Below are 26,792 nucleotides of genomic sequence, written 5' to 3' on the forward strand. Positions count from 1 at the left end.
TTTTTTAATTTTGCCCTTGCTGATATACCCCAGATCTGGGAAAGATGAAAAAATAACCTCTAACAAACCCCATTAAGCCACTTACCTATTTGTCTGGTCCTGACCTTCTAGCAATGTGCCTTGTCCACAAGAGAGAGCTGCCTCAGCACTTTCATTGACTTCTGTTACCCCAAAGATGCTGTGGTTGGTAGACTCTTTCCTGCGCAGGAAATCACTGACTTTTGCACCAACAGTCATGCTGAGGTTTTTAAGATGTTGACTGCCCATTTTCCACTCTGGCTGCACTCTCAGATTTGTACCAGTGGAGGACCGGAAGGCAGATTTGACAATGGGCAACCTTGCTGCCAGGGTAGTGTTTGAATTCTCAAACATACTTTGGTCAACTAAAACAGAAAGAGAATGCCTCTGTGAATAGGAGAGGTGCCAGGCAGAGATATTATCCAAGAAAACAATGGAAGCAACAATGGAATTCAGGTTGTAAAAATGTGGAAAAATCTCTTTTTCTTGTTGATCTACTGTGTTAAATTAAAAGCAACTTTAATATTTACAAATGAAAGTTGGACTTCATGCAAGGCTTGTGGTGCCAGTAACATTTTTTTCTTGCTCCTCTCCTAGTTCTTTATTTATTTTCCTGCTATTTGGAAAACCCAACTTTAGTGAATATTTTAAAATATTTTTATTCTATCATAATGCTGACCCAATTTATCCTAAGACAAAAGAGGAAAAACACTCCTCTGAGTGAGAATCTGGTGGAGGCAAAGAGAGAATTGTATTATTTCATAGATCTGGTCTTCTGCAGCAACTAAATTCACTTATCTGTCTTTGTTTAGGAATTTTGTGCCATGTAGAAATAAGTAAGCAAATTAACATAAAAGGAGTAACAAACTAATTGATCATCATTAATGGCCATATTTTATTTACAATCAATAAATCTTCAGGGATAGCTTTGAGGCAGTAAAGGAATTTGAGATTTGTCTGTCAAATGATCTGTAGAGAAATTGACTATATCTGAGGAAATAAAGAAAAAATGGTTGGGTTTTTTGCAATGGTTCACTGAACCACTATTTTTTGTACTAACTGGAAAAGCCCAAAACTGAAAATTCAAGATAGAAACATCTGTGTTTTGGTTCTTAAGAAATAGAAATTAGGAGAAGCAAATTTTTCCATTCATATTTCTGGCACCTTTATGATGGTTGCAATCACATGATTACCATTTGTGATCTTCACAGCCAGCTTCCAATAAACAGTCACTGGAGAAGTAAGGAAGAAGTTGCAAATAGTGGTCTCATGACATTGTACTTAACAACTGCAGAAGATTCACTAATGATTGCAGCCAGAACTGCCATATAAGTCAACAAACTGCAAGGAGTTGAAATTGAACACTGGTTAAGATCTGGTAAAACCAATGTGATAATGGAAGATCCAGCAAAATGAGTAGCACCAGGCAACTACAGGCCAATTACCTGCTTACCAGCAACTTTCAAATTGCTAACCAGAGTTGTAAGTGAAGATCACTGAAGTTAGTATACTATGAAGGCATGGTAGTCCTCAATTTCCGATGGAACAAAGTCTACCCATTATGGTTGCAAGTTGAGATGGTCATTAAGAAAGGAACCCATATAATTACTTTGCTTAACCATCTCAGTCACAACTCTCCCTGTTGCAGTTAAGTGGAACCTGCAGTGTCAAGGGAAGGGGGTAGGCCCAGACATGCATTGGAGCACCTCCCCAGCTCACATGTGGTCTGTCCAGAGTCTCTTCCACCCTCTGAGGCAACCTGTGCTCCATTTCCTATCCTTCCTGGGCCTACTTCCCACCCCACTGGATCCCATCTCCTTCTCCTACTCTTGTCATGGCTCAGATTGCTTTTTCCATATATCTCTTTTGGGAAGCAAATACTCCACTATGTGACCTTCCTACACTTCAAACTACATGGCAGATTAGACTGAGTTTTTAAAATCCACACTAAACATGCTTACATTCTCCAATTTCTTCACATGATGCTTGTCAGGCAGGCAAAAAACCCAAGAAAGTCAAGTGGTTTTTCAAGGTGATGTCTTCATTGTTCTACTCCTATAGACAGCATTTTGCCAAAATGAAGCATTAGTTTGTTTTTTTCCTGCCCTCATGGGCTTTAAAGAATAAGTCCCCTCATTTCTGTAACTGTTTAAATACTCGAACATAGTTATATCACCCCTAATTCAGCTCTGTCAGGCTAGACATACTAGTCGCTCTCCAGCAACATTGCAGAGAACCACTTGGATTACTTGCTGTATTTCCAAAAACAAACCATAGTGTTTTATAACAAAAACTGAACCTGATGGCCCAATTACCAAAAGGTCACCTTGAGATAAAACATATGCTCCTTTTCCTGCAAAAGCTGATTCAGATCACTTGTAGTTTGCAACGCAGGTCCTATTAGTAGATGGGATTGGAGAAATGCCCAAACTGGAAAGAATAAACAAAATTGCGAACTGAGAAATGGGCTGAGAGTGTATTTCAGGAACCTAAACAAAAGGGAATACTGTCTCTGGTCTCAGACTAGAGACAGTAATTCCACAAATACTTCTCTGGGTCAATAAATGATTGCATTTGTACAGAATAGTATCCTTGTTTTATTTTGTTTTGTAACTTAGGATGTTTCATTAGCTTAGCCTATTATAGTTAGTTTATGGCTTAATGTAATGTGTGAACATTTTCAGTGCTTGAAAATAAGAAAATCTGAAAGAGAGAAAATGACTATGTCAGTAGAGTAAGTAAGACTATATATTTAATTTTTCCTTTTAAAAGGCCATAATGCAGGGGTGAAATGCTCCCAGTTCGGACCGGATCAACTGATCTGGTAGCAATGGCAGCAGGTGGTTCGGAGAACCGGTAGCAAAAATCCCTGGCCCCGCCCCTTGCCCCAGCTGAGCCGCGCGATCATCAGAGGTTGTTTTTTTTTAACTTTTAAAAGCATTTTTTCTTCAGCTGAAAAAATGCTTTTAAAAGTAAAAAAAAGCCTTTGATGATCGAGCGGCTCAGCTGGGATCATCAGATCCCTTTAAAAGCTTTTTTTTAACAACCTCTTTGGCTGAAGAGGTTGTAAAAAAAAGCTTTTCAAAGGCTCCTCTGGCGATCCCAGCTGAGTTGCCTGATTGCCAGAACCTTTAAAAAGCATATTTTCTACAAGCTCTTCAGCCGAAGAGGTTGTTAAAAAAATCCTTTTAAGAGGTTCTGGCGATCAGACAACTTCAGCTGGGATCATCAGAGGAGCCTTTGAAAAGCTTTTTTTCCTCTGGTGATCCCAGCATTGCCTGATCATCACAGGCTTTTAAAATCATTTTTTTACAACCTCTTACAACAGCCCCGCCCATGCCCACCCAATCGCTCGGCCCCCACTTGCCTAATTGCTGCTTCTTTCAGACTCGCTAAGCCTTGCTTCAGCTGCTGCAATCAATTACATCAGCTAGCAATTGAGTCTGCCTGCCTGCAATCCATCTCATTGGTGAGCAACTCAATCTGCCTATCTCCAATTTGGGCGGAGCTTTAAAGAATAATTAATTGGGGGTTTGTTAAGGAGGTTTTTTTTTAGACAGCAATTTAAAGTTAAGAAAGTTTTAAATTTAGCTGCTTTTATCTAAAAATATAAATAAAATAAAATATTTGTGCAGCTTTCTGAGATTTGGTGTGTTTCTGTAGTGTTTCACTCTAACTACACAAACACACAAAATCTTACAAAGCTGTATGTGGCATTTTGTGTGTGTGTGTGTGTGTGAGTCAGTTGTGTTGTGTTGTGTGTGTATAAAGTGTGAAAGTTGGTTTTTGAGCTTTTTGTGGCTGTGTGAGGCTCCTGCTTATTGCAGGGACCATTTTGGGTAAAGTACAGCTGCTTTTACATTGTGTCTGAGTCAGCTGTGTTGTGTTGTGTGTGTGTAAAGTGTGAAAGTTGGTTTTTGGTACCTCTTATTGTTTTGTGTACTTTATTATTTTTATTATTTATTGTTATTGGCCACACCCACCCAGTCACTGACCACCAAGCCATGCCCACCAATTAAGCCACGCCCAGAGAACCAGTAGGGAAAATTTTTAGATTTCACCCCTGCCATAATGTCTATGTAGTTGCAAATAGGAACAAATTTACGAATCCCTCAACAGATCCAGTTAAAACTCCCTCATTTTTCTTCTATGCGCTCATTCACTTTCAGGAAACATCCCACAAGCTCTGATCCTCCTCCAGCAGACTGAGTCAGAAGCCAAAATTCTAATTTCAGCAGATACAGTAAATGTTGCATTCAACAACTGGAAGAGACTGTATAGCACATTTTCCAGCACATAGCACAGGAAACAAGCGATGGATGTCTGAAGGGAAGCAAAGGTGCATTTGTTACATTGTTTAGGCTAGCTACATTGTTCTTTGATTTCTTCTCCAATTTGCACAAATTTTGAAAGGAATTACTACATAAGAGATGTGAGAGGAAAGCAGTTAAACAACACATTGCATTTCTTGCTGTTTTTAAGAGTGGAAATGCAAAACATAGTGACCTTATGTACCACATTAGTTCTGCCTGGCATTTAAAAAAGTTTAGTAATTCATAGTTTCAATTAAGATTAAACACCATATACAATGTACCCAACTTTACTGCCAGCTATACATTTTGGATCTTTGCAAAATTTTAAAAGACTCATGTTAAGTGGAAAACCTATTGTTGGTGAACATATTTTGCAGGAAAATAGAAACTAAAAAAGTGCAGTCAGTGTATGTTTAATGATGCATTTGAAAAAAGATTTTATACCTCTACTTCAGGACTTGGTCCAATCAAAACATTTAAAAATCATGAGAGTACTTGTCCACTCCTTTATAGGTTTGCTGTAGGAAGCACCAATTCAAAATAACTATGCTCATTTTGGAGCATTCTGTATTCAGTTCAGCATGCCTATTACTGAGAGTTGATCCTGTAAATTTTTTTGAAACGGTTATGGAAGAAGGCTTCTGTACTGACATAGGCTTAGATTTTTCAGCATTTAAACCTGCAGTAAAAGTAATTCCATGCAAGATCAAAGAAGATTGTTTAAACACATTGTTAAGATGGAGGGTTATGGATAACCTCAGTATTTAACATTGTCTACATTTTCATATATCTTCAGATTCTAAACTGCAAGTATTTATAATATTCCTATTCTGAAATGATTGCCTGAAAATATAAAGCATAACCTGTGTTCATTGAAAAATAGCATATAGTAACAGCTCTTAAAACATTTTTTTTTTGTATTTCTGCTTGATCCTTTTTTCTCATCCTCTTAACAGCATTTTGCATGTTTAACTTCTTTTTAGGAACCATGAAAGGACAACCTGTTCTGAAAACATGAGAGTTCACTGCAATTTATGACAAATATATCAATAATGCAAGTGAACTTTCAGAGTAATTTTCTTCCTGTGCTATTTCTCTTTTACACTGCAAGAAATAAACCTCAAGATTTAAGCATTTGAAAAAATGGAGCAAATGATTAATTATGATTTCTTAGAAAAAGTAAAAGAAAGCATCATTCGCTTTTCCTGCATGTTTAATTGATACCTTTTATGAGCAGAAAAGCATTCGGTTCCTGATTTACTGTGTGCCTAAGCACAGAAACCTCTGCCTTCCATTATACAGGAATAACTGCTATGTAGCCACCAAGAGCTTTAGAAGCTCCCTAAATTCATTTTGAAGAGATTTTGAGTCATTTCACTGTAGAGTCTCATTTCTCAGAATCACTTCAAAAGTGCTGGCCACCATCATTTCTTTTACATTTCCCCATTAAGGAAGAGGTAGAAGCTGAATACTTCAGGTTATAGGAAGTCAACAGGCTCCAAATGATGTCACTAAATATCAGCTTCTGTTAAAATATCCCTGTATTTTGTATGTTAACATTCAATTAGTCCAGCCACATTATTCTGGTTGCTTATACATTCTCTGCTGCTCTACTTCTGTATCCTGCTGAATGTGCTTTCTCACAAAGAAATATTTATTCTCCTCTATGATAGTGACATTCATTAATTGGTTCTCATAGAATAGGGGAAATATATCAACGTTTCAGAACAAATCAGTTCCCACCCAAAATTTGGTCATAGATGTCTGCATTTGAGGCTAACTCAGGATGTTACAGTCTAGTGGAATAGTCTACTAAAATAGTATAAATAGCTTTGAACCTCCATATCTTTCTGGATATGGATTTCTGAGTCTTGAATAAAGAGGGAAGTTTTTGCCTTTGATACAACAAAGGAATCAATCAGTTTGAATGGATTGAGGTGCCCCAGGAGGATTTCCAGGCTAATAAGACAAGAGTGATCATATGGATATGGTTAGTATCATTTCATGAAATCTGACCTGCCACTGATAGTAAGTGCCTTGGGACAGGGGGTTCCTGTAGGAAACTTTTTGTGTGAAAGGAAGTTGCTTTATAGGAGAGATACAGGACTGATAATTCTTATTGACTTGTCTCTCTATTGACAACAATAGCCATTGATTCCTAAGCAGCTTTTCTCTGCAGAAGATGCCTTAGCTGCAGCTTTTTAGGAACCTTGAACAAATCACCCATCTCTTTCCGTGATTCAATTCACAAAATGTAAAAAAGCAGGTTTGCAAAGAACAGAGAAAGTAAAGGAAGCAAAGAAAGCAGAAACAACAGTTTTGCTTTAGTAATAAAGAAGATTTATTTAGCAAAAGCCAAAAGCCAACATCACAGCCCTGGGTTAAGTGCACTTACAGAGAAAGTAATTCCATAATAACCACTGATCTAGCAAAAGAACACAAGAGATATAGAAATTCAGCTTTCTGAAGAAAATACATGCAGTACAAAAATACACTATTATTAGGCAACTAGATGGACAACCTGAGTCACTCCTAGGGATTCAGTTCTGAATTTCCAAGTGGGTGGGTGGAAGCCTGCTAGAGATGGACTCTGCTAAGTAGAGCTGATGGTGTTCTTTTTATACATTGTATGTTTATCTAATGTATCTGTGAATACCACTGCTGAGGATGCTATAACTACTGCTGTATCGATTGCTCTAGCTTTTGCTACTTGCAGCCTCATCTTCTTAGTGTCCCATCTCCACATCCTCATACTTGCTTTCTTGTCATATATACCCTTTCCATTTCTCAACATTTATTTCCTGATCATGACCACTCACTTCCTTGCATTGCCTATGTCCTTAGCACAGCCCTGAGATTAATTTTTCACAATAGGACCTGGCCTGAGGGATAGCCTACAGGAGTTGGGAATAGCCCTTCTTCTTCTCCCACTACTTTTATCATGGTTGTCAGACACCAGAGGCCACAATGCTCTCTTTCTACTTTTCAACTAGGTTTGCAGGATAAAAGATATGGTGAGGAAATAAGCTACCCACCTAATTCATTCAAAAGGCACTTTCTCCCTGAGTTGCATTCCTTAAAATCCAGCTGATGAATTAAGAATGGGCCTTGATTTATGGCTTATCTGCCCCTGTTTTAGCAATGCAGGAATGGGCTATGTTCTCTCTACTTCCCATTCATGTGATGCCGCAATAAAGCTGATTTGATTTGATTTGATTTGACATATAGTGATTTAAATGTTTTTGGGAGACCAGGGTAATTTTGAGCTTCACAGGGAACTAATTTAGAAAAACAAAGAGGCTTTGTTGAAGTTACACACCAAGCAAGAAAGGGAAATCAGGAAAGGAACATGTGGGCATTCTGCTTGTTCCTGGGCCATTACCCTAGGTTTTCATCTAAATGGTCTGGATCTCTGAAAGCAGACCTTTTGAGGAAAGCAAGGTGAGTTTAGGGAGGAAGGAGAACACCCCCCACTACACATTGCAACATAAAGGAAACACTTTATTTTCACCTCAGTTTTCTTCACAAATACCCATTTCAGGTTAGGCTGGACAATGTCCATTGCCATGGCTGCAAGCCCTTGCAGCCAGGAACGCTTCCATTCTTGTCCCTCAGTCAGCTACTACACTTTTCAAATTTCCTACAATTTCCTTAGAACGCAGGGCTGCTCCAGGAGATATTCAGGAAATTATGTTTTAAGTGACCTCCTCCATAATTCTCTTTAAGAGTTCTCAGTAATTTCAACTCACCAAAAATATAAATATTATTATAATTAGTTTAATGGAAAAACACAACAGGCATCTGCTGAATGTTTGAGGCCACCTGAGATGCAGTTGGCCACATCCTATAACCAGCATCTGCTGATTTTGGGAACATACAAAATACCCAGATATGTGTTATTTCTGACCTCCCATTGCTGCTAATCCTACTACAATTAGAAAGTCTGGAGGTAATAATTCCTTAAGCTTAGGAGATGTTTTGTGAATGAAATGACACAGTTGACAAATGAAAATAGGAAAGCAAAGCAAAATTTGTATGACAATTTTTGAAAAAGAAAAATGAAAAGAAAAGATACTGGGCTCTCTGTCATGGACTCCCATTGAATCCCAGTTTCAGTCTGAGGTACTGCCAATGGTAAAAGTAGGAATGAAGATAGGGCCACCCATTGCCACTGATTACCAATCATAATTATATACAGGAGCATAATTTGGAATATTTCCAACTATTCAGTACAAATTAAATTTCCAGTTTCTTTGCACAGAGATAGTTTAGAACTTAGAAGATAGAATAATAGGGTTGGAAGACACCTTGGAGGTCTTCTAGTCAAACTCTTCTCAAGCAGGAGATGCTATATCAATCTGAACAAATGACTGTCCAATCACTTCTTAAAAACCTCCAGTGATGGGAGCACTCACGACTTCCAGAGATAAGCCTTTCCACTGATTAACTGTTCCCACTGTCAGGAAATTCCTCCTTAGTTTTAGTTTGGATCTCTTTTTAATGATCTTGAAGGGGTCAATCTATTTTCCAAAGCATCTGAGGGCAGGACAAGAAGCAATGGATGGAAACTAATCAAAGAGAGAAGTAAGCTAGAACTAAGGAGAAATTTCCTGAGAGTTAGAACAATTAATCAGTGGAACAACTTGCCTCCAGAAGTTGTGAATGCTCCAACACTAAAAGTTTTTAAGAAGAGATTGGACAACCATTTGTCTGAAATGGTATAGGGTTTCCTGTTCTAAGCAGGGAGTTGGACTTGAAGATCTCCAAGGTCCCTTCCAACTATTCTATTCTATTCTATTCTATTCTATTCTATTCTATTCTATTCTATTCTATTCTATTCTATTCCTAATTTTCAAATGTTTTAGCCTCCAAATCCTTAAACATCTTTGTTGCTCTTCTCTGCACTCTTTTTAGGGTCTCAACATCATTTTTGCATTACGCTGAACAGAACTAGAGGCAGTATTCCAAGTGTGGTCTTACCAGTAACTAACAAGTGGTACTAACAGTTTATATGATCTTGAAACTAACTCTCTGTTGATGGAACATAGGATTGCATTAGCTTTTTTTTTAGCAGTTGTAGCATACCATTGGCTCATATCTAAGTGGTGGTCTACTAGGACACCTAGATCATTCTTACAGTTACTACTGTTGAGCCAGGTACAATCTATTTTATACTTGTGCACTTGATTTTTCTTACCTGTGTGTAGGGTCTTATTTTTCTCACCACTGAATTGCATTTTGTTGGGTAGGACGTAGCTTTCAAATATGTCAAGATCCTTCTGAATTTTGAGTCTATCTTCTTAAAGTGTTAGCTATTTCCCACAGCTTCATGTCATTTGCAAATTCTATGAGTTCTCCTTCTAAATCATTTATGAAGTTGTTGAAGAACACTGGGCCTAGGACAGAATCTTGAGGTTCCCCACTGCATGCTTCCCTCCATTTAGATGTAGTTCCAATGAGGACTAGACATTGAATGCAGATATGTATCCAGCTGGTGGTGATGCAGTCTATCCCAGATTGTTCTAGCTTACTAAGAAGTAGGCTGTGGTCTAACTTTATCAAATGCCTTACTGAATTCCAAGTAAACTATCTGTTTGTGACAAACCTATGTTGACTTCTAGTAATAACTTTGTTTGTTTCTAGATGCTTACAAATGCAGTGCTTGATTATCTTTTCCAGAATTTTCCCAGCTAATTATGTAAGGCTCATTAGTCTGTAATTTATTGGATCCACTTTTTTTCCTCTTTTTGTAGATTGGAACCACATCAGCTCTTTTCCTGTCATCTGGTATCGCCCAACTCTTCTGCAGCTTTACCTAACTACTGTATTCCTTAAAGTTACTACAATCAAAACTAAAAATCTAGTGATCCATTTTGCAGAAAGTATCTCTAAACAAAAGCAAGCTCTACAGTATCCCAAAAGTGCTTTTTCAGTAGGCAACTGGACTTTGTTTTTTCTTTGAAGATGTTTTGCTTCTCATCCAAGAAGCTTCTTCAAGCTCTACGGTCTTAATTCCCAAGCAGCAATCACAATATCAAGCAGAAAATATTTTAACTGCTAATGATTAAGAAGTTAATTTTGGTACATTTCAAAGGACAGATCCAGATAAATTTATCACACTGCCATAACATAAAGCAAGCACTAAACAACATTATTTATCATTTGAATTAAAATACAAGCTAGAAAGGAAATTCACATGCCAATTTAACCCTATTCCACATGCAGGCACAAAGGCCACTTGTGTATTTGGGCTATATGCAAATAACATATCTGTCACACAATTATGAGAGCAGAATCTTTACTAGGTAATCAGCACCCAGTTATATGGGACAGAATCTATCATGTGGAGAAGACATAGGTGATTGATTGAGGTTTCATCAACCAAATGAAACACAGTAGATAAGTTTACACATGTTAAACTGGAAACAAATAAACCACTCCCATGAGATGCTTTACTAAGGTGTCAGGCTAGCCACATAATCTGCATTTGTTTCGGATGGACGATGGAGAAACTGATTTGACAAGGACTTTCTACTCCAAAGATAAAATACTAAAGCTATTATTTTGGAATTGGGGGAGCCTTTTCTAAAACGTATTCATGAATGACCAGGTTCAAATTCCAAAAGGGCATGGATGTCAGGTTAAACAATTTATCCACATGTAATTTGATCAAAACTGAACCATTTTCTTCAAATTTTATAGACATAAGGCGGTTACTGGTCCTATCTGAAGATTAAATAGGGAGGTTAAAACAGGAAAGGCAGAATGTTGAAAAGTTTTGGCTAAGAACAGGACTCTACATATTCTACCAACAGAAGGCAGCACAATACGAACAAGGCAATTACGTACCAAAGTCAAACGCATTGTATGCAACATGTTCTCTTTCCTAATGGCATTTTGAAACCAGGCAAATGAAATACATTACTTGACTTGTATAATTTATTCTATTTCCCACATTTATAGGGAGAGGCAAAGGGAAATATTGTACACTGAAGACATGCCTCCAGGCCTCTAGTAACTTCTTCACTTCCATTGCTGGTTTTGGGTTTTTATCCATGCACTTTCAATACTATCCTTTCACTCTCAAAATTGCTTTTCTAAAAGAAAGCTAAATTTTTGAGATTCCAAAGCTCTAAAGTGATGGAAGATCAGAGATATAGGACATCTGAGGTAATACTTGTTCTGTCAGTAGAAAAAGAGCAGTTTTCAAGTGGCCTAACAGTATGGACCAGGAACTACAATTCCTCCAAAAATTCACTCTGTCACAGGAAGAATCCGTACTCAGAAGAGAGAACAGAAACAGACATACTTGCTGAGACCTTTTAAAAGGAAATGTAAACATCATTTCAGATATCATTAGACCTAAGACACTTCCTTTTCCTTTCAAAGAGCAACCTCATCTTCCAGGCTATCTCCCAGCCCCTGTTTTTCCAGGACATTGAGCAGGCGACGTGGCTCCTCTTGGGCCCATGAGTCCCACTCCTCGCTCTCATCCATGTTGGATTCATACTCAGAGGCAATACCAGACTCATGAAATTTGATGAGTTCCAGGCTGCCCAAAGGAGGGTCCGTATTAGGAAGGAAATGGAAGCATTCCAGCTTCACCAAACAGTCACTCCTACCTAAAGGGCTGCCCAGAGAACTGGAAACATTGGAGAGGCTGTTGTCAGGCTGAAGGTGGTGACTGTCCTCAGGCATAGGGGTAGTGGGATCACACAGAACAGGCAGGGCACCTGATGGGTAGGTGATTTCCAACAAGCTATCTTGAGAGTCCACTGCAAGACAAGAAGAAAGAACAGTGCATCAGAGCAATTATCTTTGTTATATTTATGTCAGAGAAGATGGCTACCATAACCATCCAAGAGAACAATTACCTGTTGCAATTATTTCTGCTGCTCTTGAAGACCACTGAGAATATATATTGAAAAAGTTTTACAAATTTTTTTTACCAATTAATTCCCCCCCATCTCCCCCACCTTCCTCCCTCTCCCTTTCTCCCTCCCCTCCACCCTTCCCCCCCCCCCCACGAGACTTCCCAGAGCAAAATACAGGGTATTGCTTCTAACAATCATAAACTAAATTACACCAATAAACCATAATCCATAATCTCTCCTCTCCCCTTTGAAACCTTAACTCCCCTTCCCCATATAAACAAATACATTAATACCATACAATTCTTACAGTCACTCATAAGCTATTTGATACTTCAGTCTGATATTTGATTTGCATATAATCAATCCAGTTTTTCCATTCCAATATATATATATCTTTCTTGTGGGTCGTCTTCAAATACGCTGAGAATATTCTTTTGTAGACATTCTTTTGAGTACACTAAAGTTTCTTCTTTCTCTCTTAACTCCATTAAAATTAGTCCAATCTTCAACAATAAACCATCTTCCATCTTCCAATGTTTCAGTAACGAAAGTCCAACTGCCGATATTAGATTTAGAGTCAATTTACTCCTTATTATTCTTCATAATATCTTATATAATCCAGCAAGTTTATAAATCTACCATACATAATGACAAATAATATCATTTTTCAATCCTTAATACTCCATTTCTTATTCTATTATCATTACCTTATTTAACCCCAAATCTATTTTTGTCCGAAATAATTTACAATACTCAAGCATTAAAATTATAAATTCAAACAATACCATTTAACTTTAATCCAGATTCTTCCCTATATTTCCATCACTATAAATTACCAAACCTTGAGATTATAAATTCAAACAGTACCATTTAATCCTAATTGTTCCCCATATTTCCATCACTATAAATTACCAAATATTTTATAACCATTTTTCATACATTCCCTAATTGAATCCATTTCTTGTTCTGTTTTTATCAAGGCACTCCCAAATCAAATAATTCAGTTGTTAACAATTCAACTATATATAAGCAAATAACATCACTACAATCATATCTCCAACATTTAAATTATAAATTCAAACAAATACCAAATTTTTTTTTACAAATTCCAAATAACTATTCTTACAAAAACCATTATATAAATTAACCGTGACGTTAACTATACAAAAGTTGACTTTGTATATAAATATACAAATAGGATGAGACTATTGCCTTACACAATGTAAGCCGCCTTGAGTCTTCGGAGAAGGGCGGGATATAAATGTAAAACAAACCAAAAAAACCCCTTTCTTCTTATATTATACTCAATGTCAATTATAATTTATCCTTTCCCATAAGAAAAATACTCTTTTTGCTTAAAACTGTTTCTTGTTTCCTTTTTATACCTCCCTACTTTTCCCACTATTTCTTCTTCAGTAATTACAAGCCCAACTTTATCTTGTGTTTGTTTTACTTCTTTCTCCCATCATTTGCCATCTCCACTCTTGTTCTCATCTTAGCTTCTAGCAATAAAGAATTTCCAGCCTTTAATACTTTAGTATAAAAATCTCTTGCTTTGAAAACTGTACTAAGACAAAACTTTCTTCCTTTATAATTCACTATTAGTCCAGCTGGAACATCCCATCTATACTGTATCTGTTGTTTCCTAAGTTCATCTATCAAAAAGGCAAACTCCTTTCTATTTCTTAACATTTTAGGAGGAATTTCTTTCATCACTAATACATCTTGTCCTAATATTTGAATTTTATTTTTATAAAATGTTTGCAAAATTCCATTCCTAATCTTCTTGGTTGTGAAATAAATCACAACATCTCATGGTAACTGCCTTTGTCTAGCAAACCAAGAATTAACTCGGTAATTTTTTTCAATATGAGCTTCAAAATCTACTGAGTACTCTCCAATTATACATGTAAAAGACTTTTAAATTCACCTGCTTATTTTCCTTCAATCCTCTAACTCTCAAGGCATACTCCATCAATCTATATTGCAATATAACAATTTCTTCATCCGCCCTATCCATTTTACTCTGAGCTGCCTCTATTTTATTTTCCAAATTCAAATTAACTTGGTTATCTGAACCTCCTGTAATTTCATTTCCAAATTCAAATTAGCTTGATTAATTTCTTCCATTCTTTCATCCAACTGAATCATACATTTTGAAAAACATTGAGATACCACCATCACACTTTCACTTATATCTTTATTCTGGGCTTCCACCGTGTTTTTAAGTTCCAATATTTCTTTTTCTAAAATTCTTTTCTAATTTTTGATCTATTAAACCCTTTAGATATTCTTTCATATCTTCTTTTAGCTTGTGTATTTGAAATGGAAAAGCTTCAACGTCCTTAGAAACATTTAACCTTGTTTGCTTAAAAGCCATTTTCTGTTAAACTTTAAACTCTACAAAAAGAAAAAAAAAGAAAAAAAAGAGGAAATCTTCAGATCTTCTCTTAAGCACTGTAATTAAATTAATCAAATTAATTAAAATCATTCCTTGGCTTAATCTCTTCGTGTAACTTCAGCGCTGACAGCTTTAACACTTCCTTTAACTTTTGTTTTCACGCCTTGTTTCACGCCTTGTTTCACGCCAACAGAGATGCCATTTCCTGTCTTCTTCATAAGTTGTTTCAAAAAAATATATATTATGACTGAGGAGTTAAAATTTGATACTTGCAACTGCCGGTACTCCTAATTTTGCTCTGTCTGCTTAAAAATCCATTCCAGATTCAATATTGATTGCAGACGTAGTCGTGGCATTTTGCTCTGCTTTCCTGCAGAGGCGTCCCGGATCCGGAGCTTGTCGAGCTTGGGAGGGAGCCCTCACCCTCAAGCCTCCAGTATCATCCTGGGGCTTTCCAGAGGGCTCTACCTCAGCTCGATTGCTCACCTTTCCCTCTTCACTCGAGGGAAAGGTTTCCGAGCTGCCAGACAGCTGATTTGCACTGTCTGAGCGGCTCTACGAGATCACAGGGCTGGCGGTCTAAAAAAGACTGCCATCAACGACGTGGTGCCACTGGAAGTCCAAGACCACTGAGAATATATAATTGGTCCAGGGTATGACTGCAATAACAGTTTGGGGTGCATCACAGTATGTTTATAACACATCTCAATTCTGTCAGCTGCACTGATTATTCATAAGCACACTAATAATCAGTGTAGCTCACAGAATGGAGGTGTGTTACAAGCATAATTGTCATGGTTGACTTGGTACACAGCCCCGCTCACAACCAGACAGCAGTAACAGGAAGGGGAGGGAATATGTCGTGTCCCACTCCTCTTCTGACGGCCGGGTCGGGGAAGTCTGTATCAAGTGTGCCTCTGCAGCTTTGCCAAAGTCCTATCAGAGTCCTCAGGGCAGGCAGGAATCCAAGGTGTGACTTCAGCAATCCAGATTAGACTTTGCCTGACTCAGAGAATGCCAGAAAGCAGATCCTTTATATAGGCCATTGGGTGTGGCTCCATGACTCAGCACATATCCAGGCCTGCCCCTCCCTTCCTTTTGCTGACATCGCCTCTCCATTCTCCGGAAGCATGGATCTCTCCAGCCTCCAGCTGTTGGTAATTCCAGCCCAGCTGTTGGTAATTCCAGCTCGTGACTGGCTTCACATTCCCCAGGCTCACATGCTGTGGGGGAGGGGCCCAGCTGCTCCGTTTATCCGGGCATGGTGCCAGGACTGGGGGCTGGAGGCATGTCAGGCCATTCGTCTTGCTCGGACTGTCCAGGCATGGTGCCAGGACTGGGGGCTGGAGGCATGTCAGGACATTCTTCTGTATTATCAGTGTCTGGCAGGAGATGAGAGGGGCCCGGCTGCGGTGAGGGGGGCGAGCGAGGCACAACACTATCCCTCACCGCAGGGCCCTTTCCCCGGGGCTGACAATCGGGATGCGGTCGGGCCGGGTTCTGCTCGTGGAAGGCCCGCACCAGGTCCGGGGCGTGGACGTCGGAGGCGTCGACCCAGGTGAACTCGGTCCCGTACCCCTGCCACGCAATCAGGTATTGGAAGCGCCCCTTCAGCCAGCGGGAGTCGCGTACACTGTGCACCTCGTGACTGGCTTCACATTCCCCAGGCTCACATGCTGTGGGGGAGGGGCCCAGCTGCTCCGTTTGTCCGGGCATGGTGCCAAGACTGGGGCTGGAGGCATGTCAGGCCATTCGTCTTGCTCGGACTGTCCGGGCATGGTGCCAGGACTGGGGGCTGGAGGCATGCCAGGACATTCTTCTGTATTATCAGTGTATGGCAGGAGATGAGAGGGGCCCGGCTGCGGGGAGGGGGGCGAGCAAGGCACAACAGAATATATTGGAATATAAGGGAGGCTTGAGAGAGAAATGTGGAAAGCAAATGTGTCAATTGGAAGCCTGAGAAGGACCCACCACCCAAAGCAGGGGTGAAATGCTACCGGATCACTCTGGTTTGGGCAAACCGGTAGCAATAAAAACTATCGGTTCGCGCGAACCGGTAGTTTAAAAAAAGATACCAGTTCGATTGAACCTGTAGCTAGCTACTGGTTCAGTCAAATCGGTAGCTAAAAAAACCTACGATCCAATGATCACCTGTGCCGTGCAGTTTAGCTTTGCTAGAAAGCAGGATTCCTTGCTTTCCAGTGAATCTAAACTTCACGCCACAGCTTATCCCCCCCTCGCTGTTCTACTTACCTTCCCAAGCCTACTTTTGGCATGTACAGTGCACGCGTGCATGCACACAAGTATCTTTTTAAATGTACAGTGTGTATTTGGTGTGCACTGTGCATGCACACATAGCACGCATTTGCCACACAGCGCGCATACGCAGTCAACGAACCGTAAGCAAACCAGTTCAGAATTCACCCCTGACCCAAAGGTCACCAACATCCGAGAACGTCCAAGGCAGACAAACTGTTCCCAAAAGAAAGAGAGTGCAAATGATTGGGGGACAATGGGAGGTCCAGGGGAAAAAGGAAAGGTTTTCCTATGTACAAAATAGTTAGAACTGGCTTTTTTACTTCTGTACCCATATGGAATTTTTAGTAAAAAATTCTATTTTTTTTTTTTTATTGAAAGAGTTTTAAAAAACAAAAACATTTTCCCCCCTTTTTTCCCCCTCCCTCCCAAAAAAAAACAACCCCTTCCCCCCTCCCTCCCCCCCCCGGCTTCCCGGGTCAATCACAAGGTATTGTTATACATAAACCAAACATAGAATAAAATTTTCCCTTCCAATCCAAATAACCACATCCAAAGCTTTTCATCTCCCAACCCCCTCCCCATTACATAAAATAACTTTCTAATTATTCAAAGGCAATCTGATATTTCTTAATCTGATATCTGTTTTGTAGATAATCAATCCATTTTTTCCATTCAATTAAATATCTTTCCTGTATTGTCTTTTAAAACGCTGAGATTTTAGCCATCTCAGCCAAATTAATAACTTTCAATATCCATTCTTCTATTGTAGGTATCTCTTCTTTCTTCCAGTATTGTCCAATCAACAGTCTTGCTGCTGTTATTAAATTCAGAATCAATTTAGTCTCAATCCCTGTACAATCCGTTATAATTCCCAAAAGGAAAAATTGTGGCAGGAACTTTATCTTCTTCTTCAGTACATTTTGAATAATCCACCAAATTCTTATCCAAAAGACCTTAATTTTCTTGCAAGTCCACCAAATATGAAAATATGTAGCATCATCACAATCACACCTCCAACATTTCGCTTGGATATTAGGATACATACATGATAATTTTTTGGGATCTAAGTGCCATCTATAAAACATTTTCCCTTAAATTCTGTGCTTGTGTAAACTTAACATTTCTAACCCAAATTTTCTCCCATGTTTCCAACATTATTGGTTCCTGAATATTCTGTGCCCATTTTATCATACAATCCTTTACCAAATCCTTTTCCGAATCTATTTCAAGTAACACATTATACAATCTCTTTATATGCTCCTGGGTCTGATTTCTAATTTGCTTCATTAAATTTTCCTCCCTTTGCATTATACCAATTTTTTGATCTTCTTTCCATCTAGCACTTATTTGCCCATATTGAAACCAAGTATAATTCCTCCCTTCTTCATTTAATACCTGTAATGATTTTAATTGCAATCTACCTCCTTCAGCATACAAAAGTTCTTTATAAGTAATCATTTCCTGTTTCTGTTCTATATTTATATTCTCTATTGCATGTCTAGGGCTCGCCCATATAGGAATCTTGTATTCTAATTTATAGGAATATTTTTTCCAGACCCGCAAAAGAGCACTTCTCAACACATGATTCTTAAAAGCCCTATCCACTTTTTTTTCATAAAATAAGTACGCATGCCATCCATATAACAAGTCATAACCTTCTATATTCAAAATTCTTTCCTCTGTTAAGTTAAACCAGTCACTTATTACTGAAAGGGCTACTGCTTCATAATATAATTTAAAGTTAGGCATTCTTAAACCACCTCTTTCCCGTGAGTCCTGTATTATTTTCATTTTAACCCTCGCCTTTTTACCCTGCCATATAAATTTGTTAATCCCAATCTGCCAATCTTCCAAATTTTTATCCTTTTTAATTATTGGTATCATCTGGAACAGAAACAAAATCTAGGTAACACATTCATTTTAATAGCCGCAATCCTTCCCAATAGGGATAACTGCAATTTCTTCCAGACACTCATATCATTCTGAACTTTTTGCCATAGCAAGTCATAATTATTCTTATAAAGTTTCTTGTTCGATGAGCTAATATAGACCCTAAATATTTAACCTTTTTACTACCTCAAATCCTGTCATTTCCTCTAGTTTTTGTTTCTGTTGTATAGACATATTTTTAATTATCACTTTTGTTTTATTCTGATTTATTTTAAATCCTGATACCTTTCCATATTTATCAATTACTTCCAACAAAATCTACTTGAATTTATACGATTCGTTAACGTAACCACTACATCATCTGCAAAAACTCTAACTTTATACTCATATTGTCTAATCTTAATTCCTCTATTTTCATTAATTCTCGTATTTTATCTAATAATGGTTCCAGAGTCAAAACAAACAATAATGGTGATAAGGGACATCCCTGTCTCGTTCCTTTCGCAATCTTAATAACTTCTGTCAAGCTACCATTTACTATAATCTGTGCTGTTTGCTCTCCATAAATCGCTTTAATTATTCTAATAAAACAGTCTCCAAATTGCATTTTCTCTATTAATTTAAATAAAAAATCCCAATGCAATCGATCAAAGGCTTTCTCTGCATCCAAAAAAATAAGTGCTGCTGACGTATTCTTCTTTTCCAAATATTCCAATATATTAATAATCTGTCTAACATTATTCCTCATCTGCCTCCCTTTTATAAAACCAGATTGATCAGTATGAATTCTTTGTTGTAAAACTAACATTAATCTATTTGCTATTATTTTTACAAAAATCTTATAATCATTATTTAAAAGTGAAATCGGCCTATAGTTACCAGGTTTAGAGCAGTCTTGCTCCTCTTTCGGTATCAGTGAAATAAAAGATGTTTTCCATGACGGGGGTATTCCCATTCCTAATTGTATCTGATTAAATAATTCTTTAAGTGGGCCTAATATTTCATCCTGTGTTTTTTTATAATAAGTTGCTGTAAGACCATCTGTACCAGGGGTTTTCCCCATTTTTAATTGTTTAATTGCCTCCACTATTTCTCCAGTAGCTATCGGCCGATTCAGCTCCTCCTCTGTTCTAATGTTAGAATATTAACCTTATAATCTTTCAAATAATCATAAATGTCCCTATTCAATATTTTGTCTTTTGCATATAGTGCAGTATAAAATTCTGAGAATGCCTTTTAATTTTATCCTGTTGGTATATCTCTTTACCTTTATATTCTATTTTTTGTATGACACGTGCTTTCTGTTTCTTCCTTAAATTATATGCCAACCATCTCCCAGGTTTATTTGCATTACAAAAGGTATTATGTTTAGCATATTGTATATTCGTTGCCACCTGGTCTGCCATTAACATATTAAATTGACTCTGTAATATTTTTATAGCCTCTTTAAGTTTGTGATCTTGTGGGTTTTGAATTAATAACTGTTGCTTCCTTTGAATTTCTTCTTCCAAATACCTACGCTGCCTTTGTTTATTATTCCTTTGCCTATTGTCCAAGTAAATCAATATCCCTCTAATAAACGCTTTGCTCGCCTCCCACACAGTTCCTATAGGTGTCCCTTTGTACATATTAAAATCAAAAAATTCTTTTAACTGTTTCTTACAATAAGTTACATTATCCTCATATCTAAACAGATTTTCATTCAACCTCCATGTTCTACCACCTTTTTTCCCTTGTAATAATTCCATCCATACTGGGCTATGGTCAGTTAAACACCTCGGAAATATCTTTGTTTTCTTCACCCTAGAAAGCAAGTCATTAGAAATTAAAATAAAATCAATACGTGAGAAAGATTGATGCCTATCGGAAAAAAAAGTAAAATCTCTCTCATCTGGATTCCGTAACCTCCATATATCTCTAAACTCAAAGTCTTCCATCATTTCAAAAAAGGATTTTGGTAATTTTGCATGTATAGGTATCTTCTTGGAGGAGGTTCTCTTATCCCTTCTTGTATCAATTACTCCATTCCAGTCTCCTAATAAAATAAACGAACTATAATCCCAGAGGATCAACCTCTCATGTAACATTTTGTAAAACTTTTCTTGTTGCTGATTAGGTGCATAAATACCTATCAGCAAAGTCTTTTTTGCATCTATCACCAGTTCAATAGCAATAAATTTTCCTTGAATATCTGCCTCAATTAACTTAGCTGGTATATCCTTCCTGATATATACAACAATTCCATGCTTCTTTTCCAAAGCTGATGCAACAAAATGGTTACCCAATTTTGAATTAATTAAATATTTTTGGTCTGATAATTTGATATGTGTCTCTTGCAAACAAATCACATCATTTTTAAATTGTTTCAAGTAGTGAAATATTTTCCTTCTTTTCTGAGCTGAATTCAAGCCATTAACATTCCATGACAAGATTCTATTTGCCATTACTGGCCTCCTGAAGCTTTGAAGCAGACAACGGAAGCTCCTCCTCCGGTATCTTCCGTCTAGCTCCTCCCACAGCTTCCATACTGGGATCCTGACTTTTACTTTGAGACTGTTGCTCTTCTTACGCTTAAGGGCTCCTCTTGTCACCCTTTGCTCTTGTGGTTCCTCTAATACTGGCAGCAATAAAGGCTCTTGGATCACCACGCCTTCTTGAGTCTCTTGAAGTTTTCTATCACTTCTATTTCGACTTACAAAACTGTAGAAAGAAAATCCTTTGCCTTTAAAACAGTGTCAATTCTATATCTCCTTCCTTGATAGAATACTGTCAGTCCAACTGGCACCTCCCATCTGAATTGAATCTGATGTTTTTTAAGCTCTTGTGTAAAAAGCAAATTCCTTCCTGTCTCTTAACATCTTTGAAGGAATCTCTTTCAACACCTTCAACTCCTGTTCTCCAATTTTTAAAGTTGTCTGATATGAAACTTGCAGAATCTGATTTCTCATAGTCCTTTTCACAAAATAAACCACAATGTCCGAGGAAGCTTTCTCTGTCTTGCAATCCAGGAATTAACTCTATATATTTTATCAATTTGGTAAGCTACCTCTTGGGGTCCACTTCAATAAATTCAGCCAATGCTTCTGATATAATTTTCTTAAGTCTTCTCGCCTTCTTGCATACCACGAATTCTAAGAGCTCCTTCCATAAGTTTATATTGTAATATCACAACCTGATCTTCATTTGGATCCACTTTTTTCTGAACACCTTTCATTTTGTCTTCTAAATGCTTATTTGACTGAGAGATCTGTTGCATTTCCACTTCCAATCCTTCAATTTTTTTACTCAGTCCTTGAACTGCCATAAGAATATCTTCTCTTATTTTTGCATTATTTATTTATTTATTTATTTATTTTATTTAATTTCAATTTCAAGAGTTTGGTCTGATCTGAAAACTTGAGCGAAGCTTTTTCCGGGCTTCGCTGAAGTCAGTCAGAAGCTCCTACGCGGGGCTATGGTTGGGCGGTGACACGGCAAATGGACCGTTGGTATGAATAGTCCCTAAGGTGTCAGATTGCAATGCTACCGCTAAAAACCCAAGTACCCAGGGCTTGGCGAGATGACTCCCTGGGGGCCGGGATAATAAAGCCATTTAAAATTTCATTTGGCTGGTATTAACTATTGCCACAACCGTAGCGGTCTTTACGAATGGAGCTAAAAGATTGGTCTAAACCCGAAATACTAAACGATTTTACATGGCCGGGATGCAGTGAAAATTAATAAAATTAATTAATCTTGAATCCGCCCAACCCCCGATTGTTTGAGTTCGCTACAGCACCATGAGAAGTGTCTGTCGACCCTGGGAGCGACGGGCGCGGTAAGCCTGCCATTATGAGTTGTGTGTATAAAAGGTAGGAGGAGGAAATGGACGTTTCCCGCGTAGTGGAGCTCCCAGGTAACTAACAAAGTCGCCTGGCCACGGCGTGAAGGGACACAACCCATGGCAGCCAGTAACAACTGCACAAGCCTCAGCGTATTGCTTCTTTTCTGAGCCGAACTGGGCGGAGCTAAAGCTACTTATGGATCGCCCCTCGAACGGTGCCCTATCCGATTCCCGCTCCCACTAACTGGCCCGAGAAAGTTCCAAGCCCTAAATCCTCTAAGGCCTGAGGCGGTCTCATTACAGCCAACCAAAAGATGCCACTCATCAGGCTCCACCGGTCTTCGAAGTCATCATTTAGCCACAGGGGATGAACCCCATATATGTAATGGCCTACAGCCTGCAGACATATGAACATCTGGCGCTCATCAGAGTGACGATGAGGCTCCCTCTATCCCACTGCAGGAGCTACGGACTTGAGCTCCCTCTAAGTGCCAGGTGCTAACATTCGGACCAATCCGTAACCAGCCCGAGTGCAGCTTCTAGGAGGGAGTTTCTGACGGTAAGCATTGCAGTTACAATAATCCAAGCTCATCTGAGAGGAAGGACCACGCCACGCGGGCCTGGAGAACAAACGTGCTATCGCTTCAGCTAGTTACGAACTTTTACGCATCCAGGCTACTCCTGAGACTATCTAACACTTGGACGGATACCACCAGGTTAGTTCATGTACAAATGACAGAACCGGTTGTACCCATCGTAGTCGAACGCTGGGCCTCATGTTACCGGCTATGCACCCTCCACCAACATAACCGCTTCCTAATTACTGGAGCTAGTAGCAATCTTTATCTGTAGGAAACGGTGGACAACAGGACTCTGTACTATGAAACATGGCCAGAATCATTTAGTTCATCGCCGTATAATTACCGCACCCAGGGTTCAAAACATGTCACTTCTGGGAAGGCGTCAAGGTAAAAACTGGACTCAGAACTGCCCTGCCACGTCCCCTCCAAAAGGTCCCTCCCGAGGAGCCTGTTGAAAGAGATTTCTATGTCATTCTAACAGAGCTCATTCTATCATTCAGATATCTAAACAGGGACAGCACTAACAATTTCATATTTACAGCTTGTCATCATATTGGTATCTCATAAACCACTGATGATCTAAATTTCATGTAGATGTTGAACAGAAGGCGAGAGAATGATGAGAACAAGTGAGTCGATTCTGTGTCAACATGCATTCAAGAGATAGGAGGAGAACCAATAAGGTGCCTAAATTTAAGGCAGCAAGATACCATGGTCGATAAAAAGCCGCTGAGAATCTACAGGAACAGAGGAATAATGTTTAGCCCTCCAGATCATCCACCAATGTAAAAGCTGTTCCTGTGCTGTATCTGAAGCTGACTGAACGGAGATAGATTCATCCAGGTATTGAAATCAGGCATTTTCTACAACTTCGCAACAAAGCGAAGGTTAGACTGGACGATATACCCAAAAAAATCCAATTCTATTACCGCTTTTCATGCAGAAAATCTTCCAACAAAGAAGCTTGATAATCCTCTGAGCCAGCCTCGTGTCACCTCTGAGTGGCCAGTACAGCCAGGAAGGCACGGGTCCAGTAAACATGTGTGTGAAGCCTAACAACCTGTAGTCAGCCATCAATCATCCAAATGGACTCAACAAGATGTGCCTTCTTCGCTTGATAAATTATCCAGATCAGCTGAGCATTTATCGATAGATAAATAATCTTTAATCATGCATCCTGATGTAAAACTGACAAACACTTATTTGAAATGATGGAGGCAGAATCTCATTGACCAGGTAGGTCCTAATAGACCAACTAATGTCCGATCATTTCAGACTGACCTCCAGGTGCTCTAGGCGTTTCTTTTATCTCAGTTAGAAAGGGGAGAAGTCAGGAGGACACGGTATTCGCCTGTTAGGCCAGACCAGTTCCTCAGTCTGTGGGCCAGATCCTCAGGAATAATCTCCAGAATCTGTCCATCAGGCGCCTACGGAATATTCCTATGAATTTGTAAATAGAAATGATCACCATGACATTGGTTATGTAAAATCATCTAATATCATTTTTAACCACTGTCCAGAGATATAAAATTAGATCCAGTGTTTTGAGATATCATTTAAATAAGGTCATGGAAGAGAATAGGATGATTTAGCCAGCTGATGGCTGAAATTATGAAATAAGTCTGATCAACAGATTAATAACAGCTCATAGGAACACGCAGCAAGGAGCCATAGATCAAAGAATTGATTTTTCAATATAAAGGATTACAAGGAATCTAATTTTGTCTAGATCTTGATAACAAATAATTATTATGGATAATATGAATGCTAAACCTGAGGCAATAAAGGGGTTCTCTGGATTTTTTAGAATGCCCATATGTGCTGATTAAAATAAATCAGAGGAGCCTTATTAACCAGAATTACATAACATCAGAAGATCCAAGCTCTGAGGATAGATACCAAACTGTAACAATTTTCAGAAACATAATACAATGTACTATATCTGTTTATATACAGATAACATTCTAAATAATGCCTAGACAAGATAATAGTCAATAGCACATGATCTAAAGTTAGGCCAATTTAGAAATATTTAAAAAACTTTAAAACCCCAGATTCTTCTTTGATGCATTCCCAAGTTCAAACTGATAACCTGATATTCTTAAAGGGGAATCAAATGGAAGATCAGCACAATATTTCATGCTAAAGATTAATAACAGAAAAAAATGTTCCAGCCACTTGATGTTATCGATGGACAAAGTACAGTCACAAACCAGAAATGTAAGTAATAAATAAGATAAGTCTGATGGATCTATTTCAGTATTTATAATGGATACAGAAAATTTTTACTGTTGCTCCATAATCAGAATAAGGTATTTGACTATTTCAATAAATCAATACTGCAGGAAAAGAGCTAGACTCAATGATGGTATATAAGAGCTAGATCTAAAAATCCAAAATGTTGCTACCATCCAATGTTCATGCTTGAAAATAGTCCAGCAAACAATCCAGCCAACCCTGATGATAAATCATAACGCAGCCAGACAGTCCCAGATGTTCCAATAACCATCAGATTGGAATCAGAGAAACATGTCTAGCCATGCCACTGAAGATAGACCAGAACATCCAGCTGGACATATCGGCATAAACACAGTGCCATTAGCACATCCAGAATAGATCTAATTCATTATCAGTGTGCTGCTTATCTTGATTATCACTGCTCCAGTAAAATTCGCTGATGTAAAGAGTTAGTTCTTTCCAAAAATGCATAATATAGGTATGTTGACCATCTAACAAGACCCAAAGATCTCATTTGTGAGATTCTGAATACCCAGATCAAGACTTTAAATGAGAAAAAGTTGTTGCCATGACTCTCAATCATTTTGATGCAGAAGAATAAAATTAAAATTTCCATCATCTCTTTTTGCCTATCTTCAGAAAGTTTTAATTGTTCTTTCAATATTTCCTCAAGACTTGGTTCAGATCCTCTTCCAGAAGGCTTTAAAGGTTTAGCTGCCATTCTGTCTTCAAAAGAATCAGGAATTCAAACTTAATAACTCTCCTTCCTCCTTTCAGTATAAAACTCCGCTTGTAATAATACAAATAACGCTGTTTCATCGCATTAAAAATTTTACTTTCACTTTCAGACATTTAAAAGTCAATTAATCAAAGACAAAGAAAGGTTTCAAGTTAAAAAGGGAGTCATTGCCGTGTTGATTCTACATCAAAGATCGAACGCCAGAAATTCACTGCTTAGAATATCAATCAATTTAATAAGTCCTTTAGAGCAGAATTTATTCCACCCTTTTCCTGATAAAAACAGGAGCGTTGAAGTTGGAGAGGAACTGGGGTAAATCCAGGAAAATTCTGAGAGCAAACCCCCTGTCAGACCTGCCACTTTCCCACAACTCTGATAACCTCTTTCACCCAGAGGTTATGCTAAGCTCAGTGAACAGTGATTTTTTTTCTGTTTCACTGACTTTTACAATCTTCTAACACGGAGTGCTCTATTAGAGCACCCAGCAGGAGGGTGACGTCACTGGAGCCTTAGTAAAAAATTCTTGGTAAAACTCTTGGCAAAAAAAAGTCCAGGAGTTTCTTTTGCTGTCTAACCCAGTTGTCATCTATAGAATAGAATAGAATTGAATTGAATAGATTTTTTTTTATTGGCCAAGTGTGATTGGACACACAAGG

General features: G+C 38.3%; 2 protein-coding genes across 3 annotated transcripts in view; both read right to left on the minus strand.

The window, feature by feature from the left end:
- Positions 1 to 11,978, minus strand: part of C3H1orf226 (chromosome 3 C1orf226 homolog) — a 30,064-nt gene extending 18,086 nt beyond the window's left edge. Inside the window, exons 1-3 of the mRNA XM_058175862.1 lie at positions 11,954 to 11,978; positions 1,980 to 2,073; positions 86 to 383 (exon numbers count right to left, since the gene is read on the minus strand). Of these exons, the coding sequence (XP_058031845.1) occupies positions 86 to 372 (287 nt within the window). The 5' untranslated portion in view covers positions 373 to 383; positions 1,980 to 2,073; positions 11,954 to 11,978. The remainder of the gene's footprint in view (positions 1 to 85; positions 384 to 1,979; positions 2,074 to 11,953) is intronic.
- Positions 9,049 to 26,792, minus strand: part of NOS1AP (nitric oxide synthase 1 adaptor protein) — a 107,518-nt gene continuing 89,774 nt past the window's right edge. For both annotated transcript variants that reach the window (XM_058175851.1, XM_058175852.1), the window contains one exon: positions 9,049 to 12,106. In XM_058175851.1, the coding sequence (XP_058031834.1) occupies positions 11,715 to 12,106 (392 nt within the window). In that variant the 3' untranslated portion in view covers positions 9,049 to 11,714. The remainder of the gene's footprint in view (positions 12,107 to 26,792) is intronic.

Source organism: Ahaetulla prasina, chromosome 3, assembly GCF_028640845.1.
Source record: "Ahaetulla prasina isolate Xishuangbanna chromosome 3, ASM2864084v1, whole genome shotgun sequence".
NCBI classification, from domain to species: domain Eukaryota; kingdom Metazoa; phylum Chordata; class Lepidosauria; order Squamata; family Colubridae; genus Ahaetulla; species Ahaetulla prasina.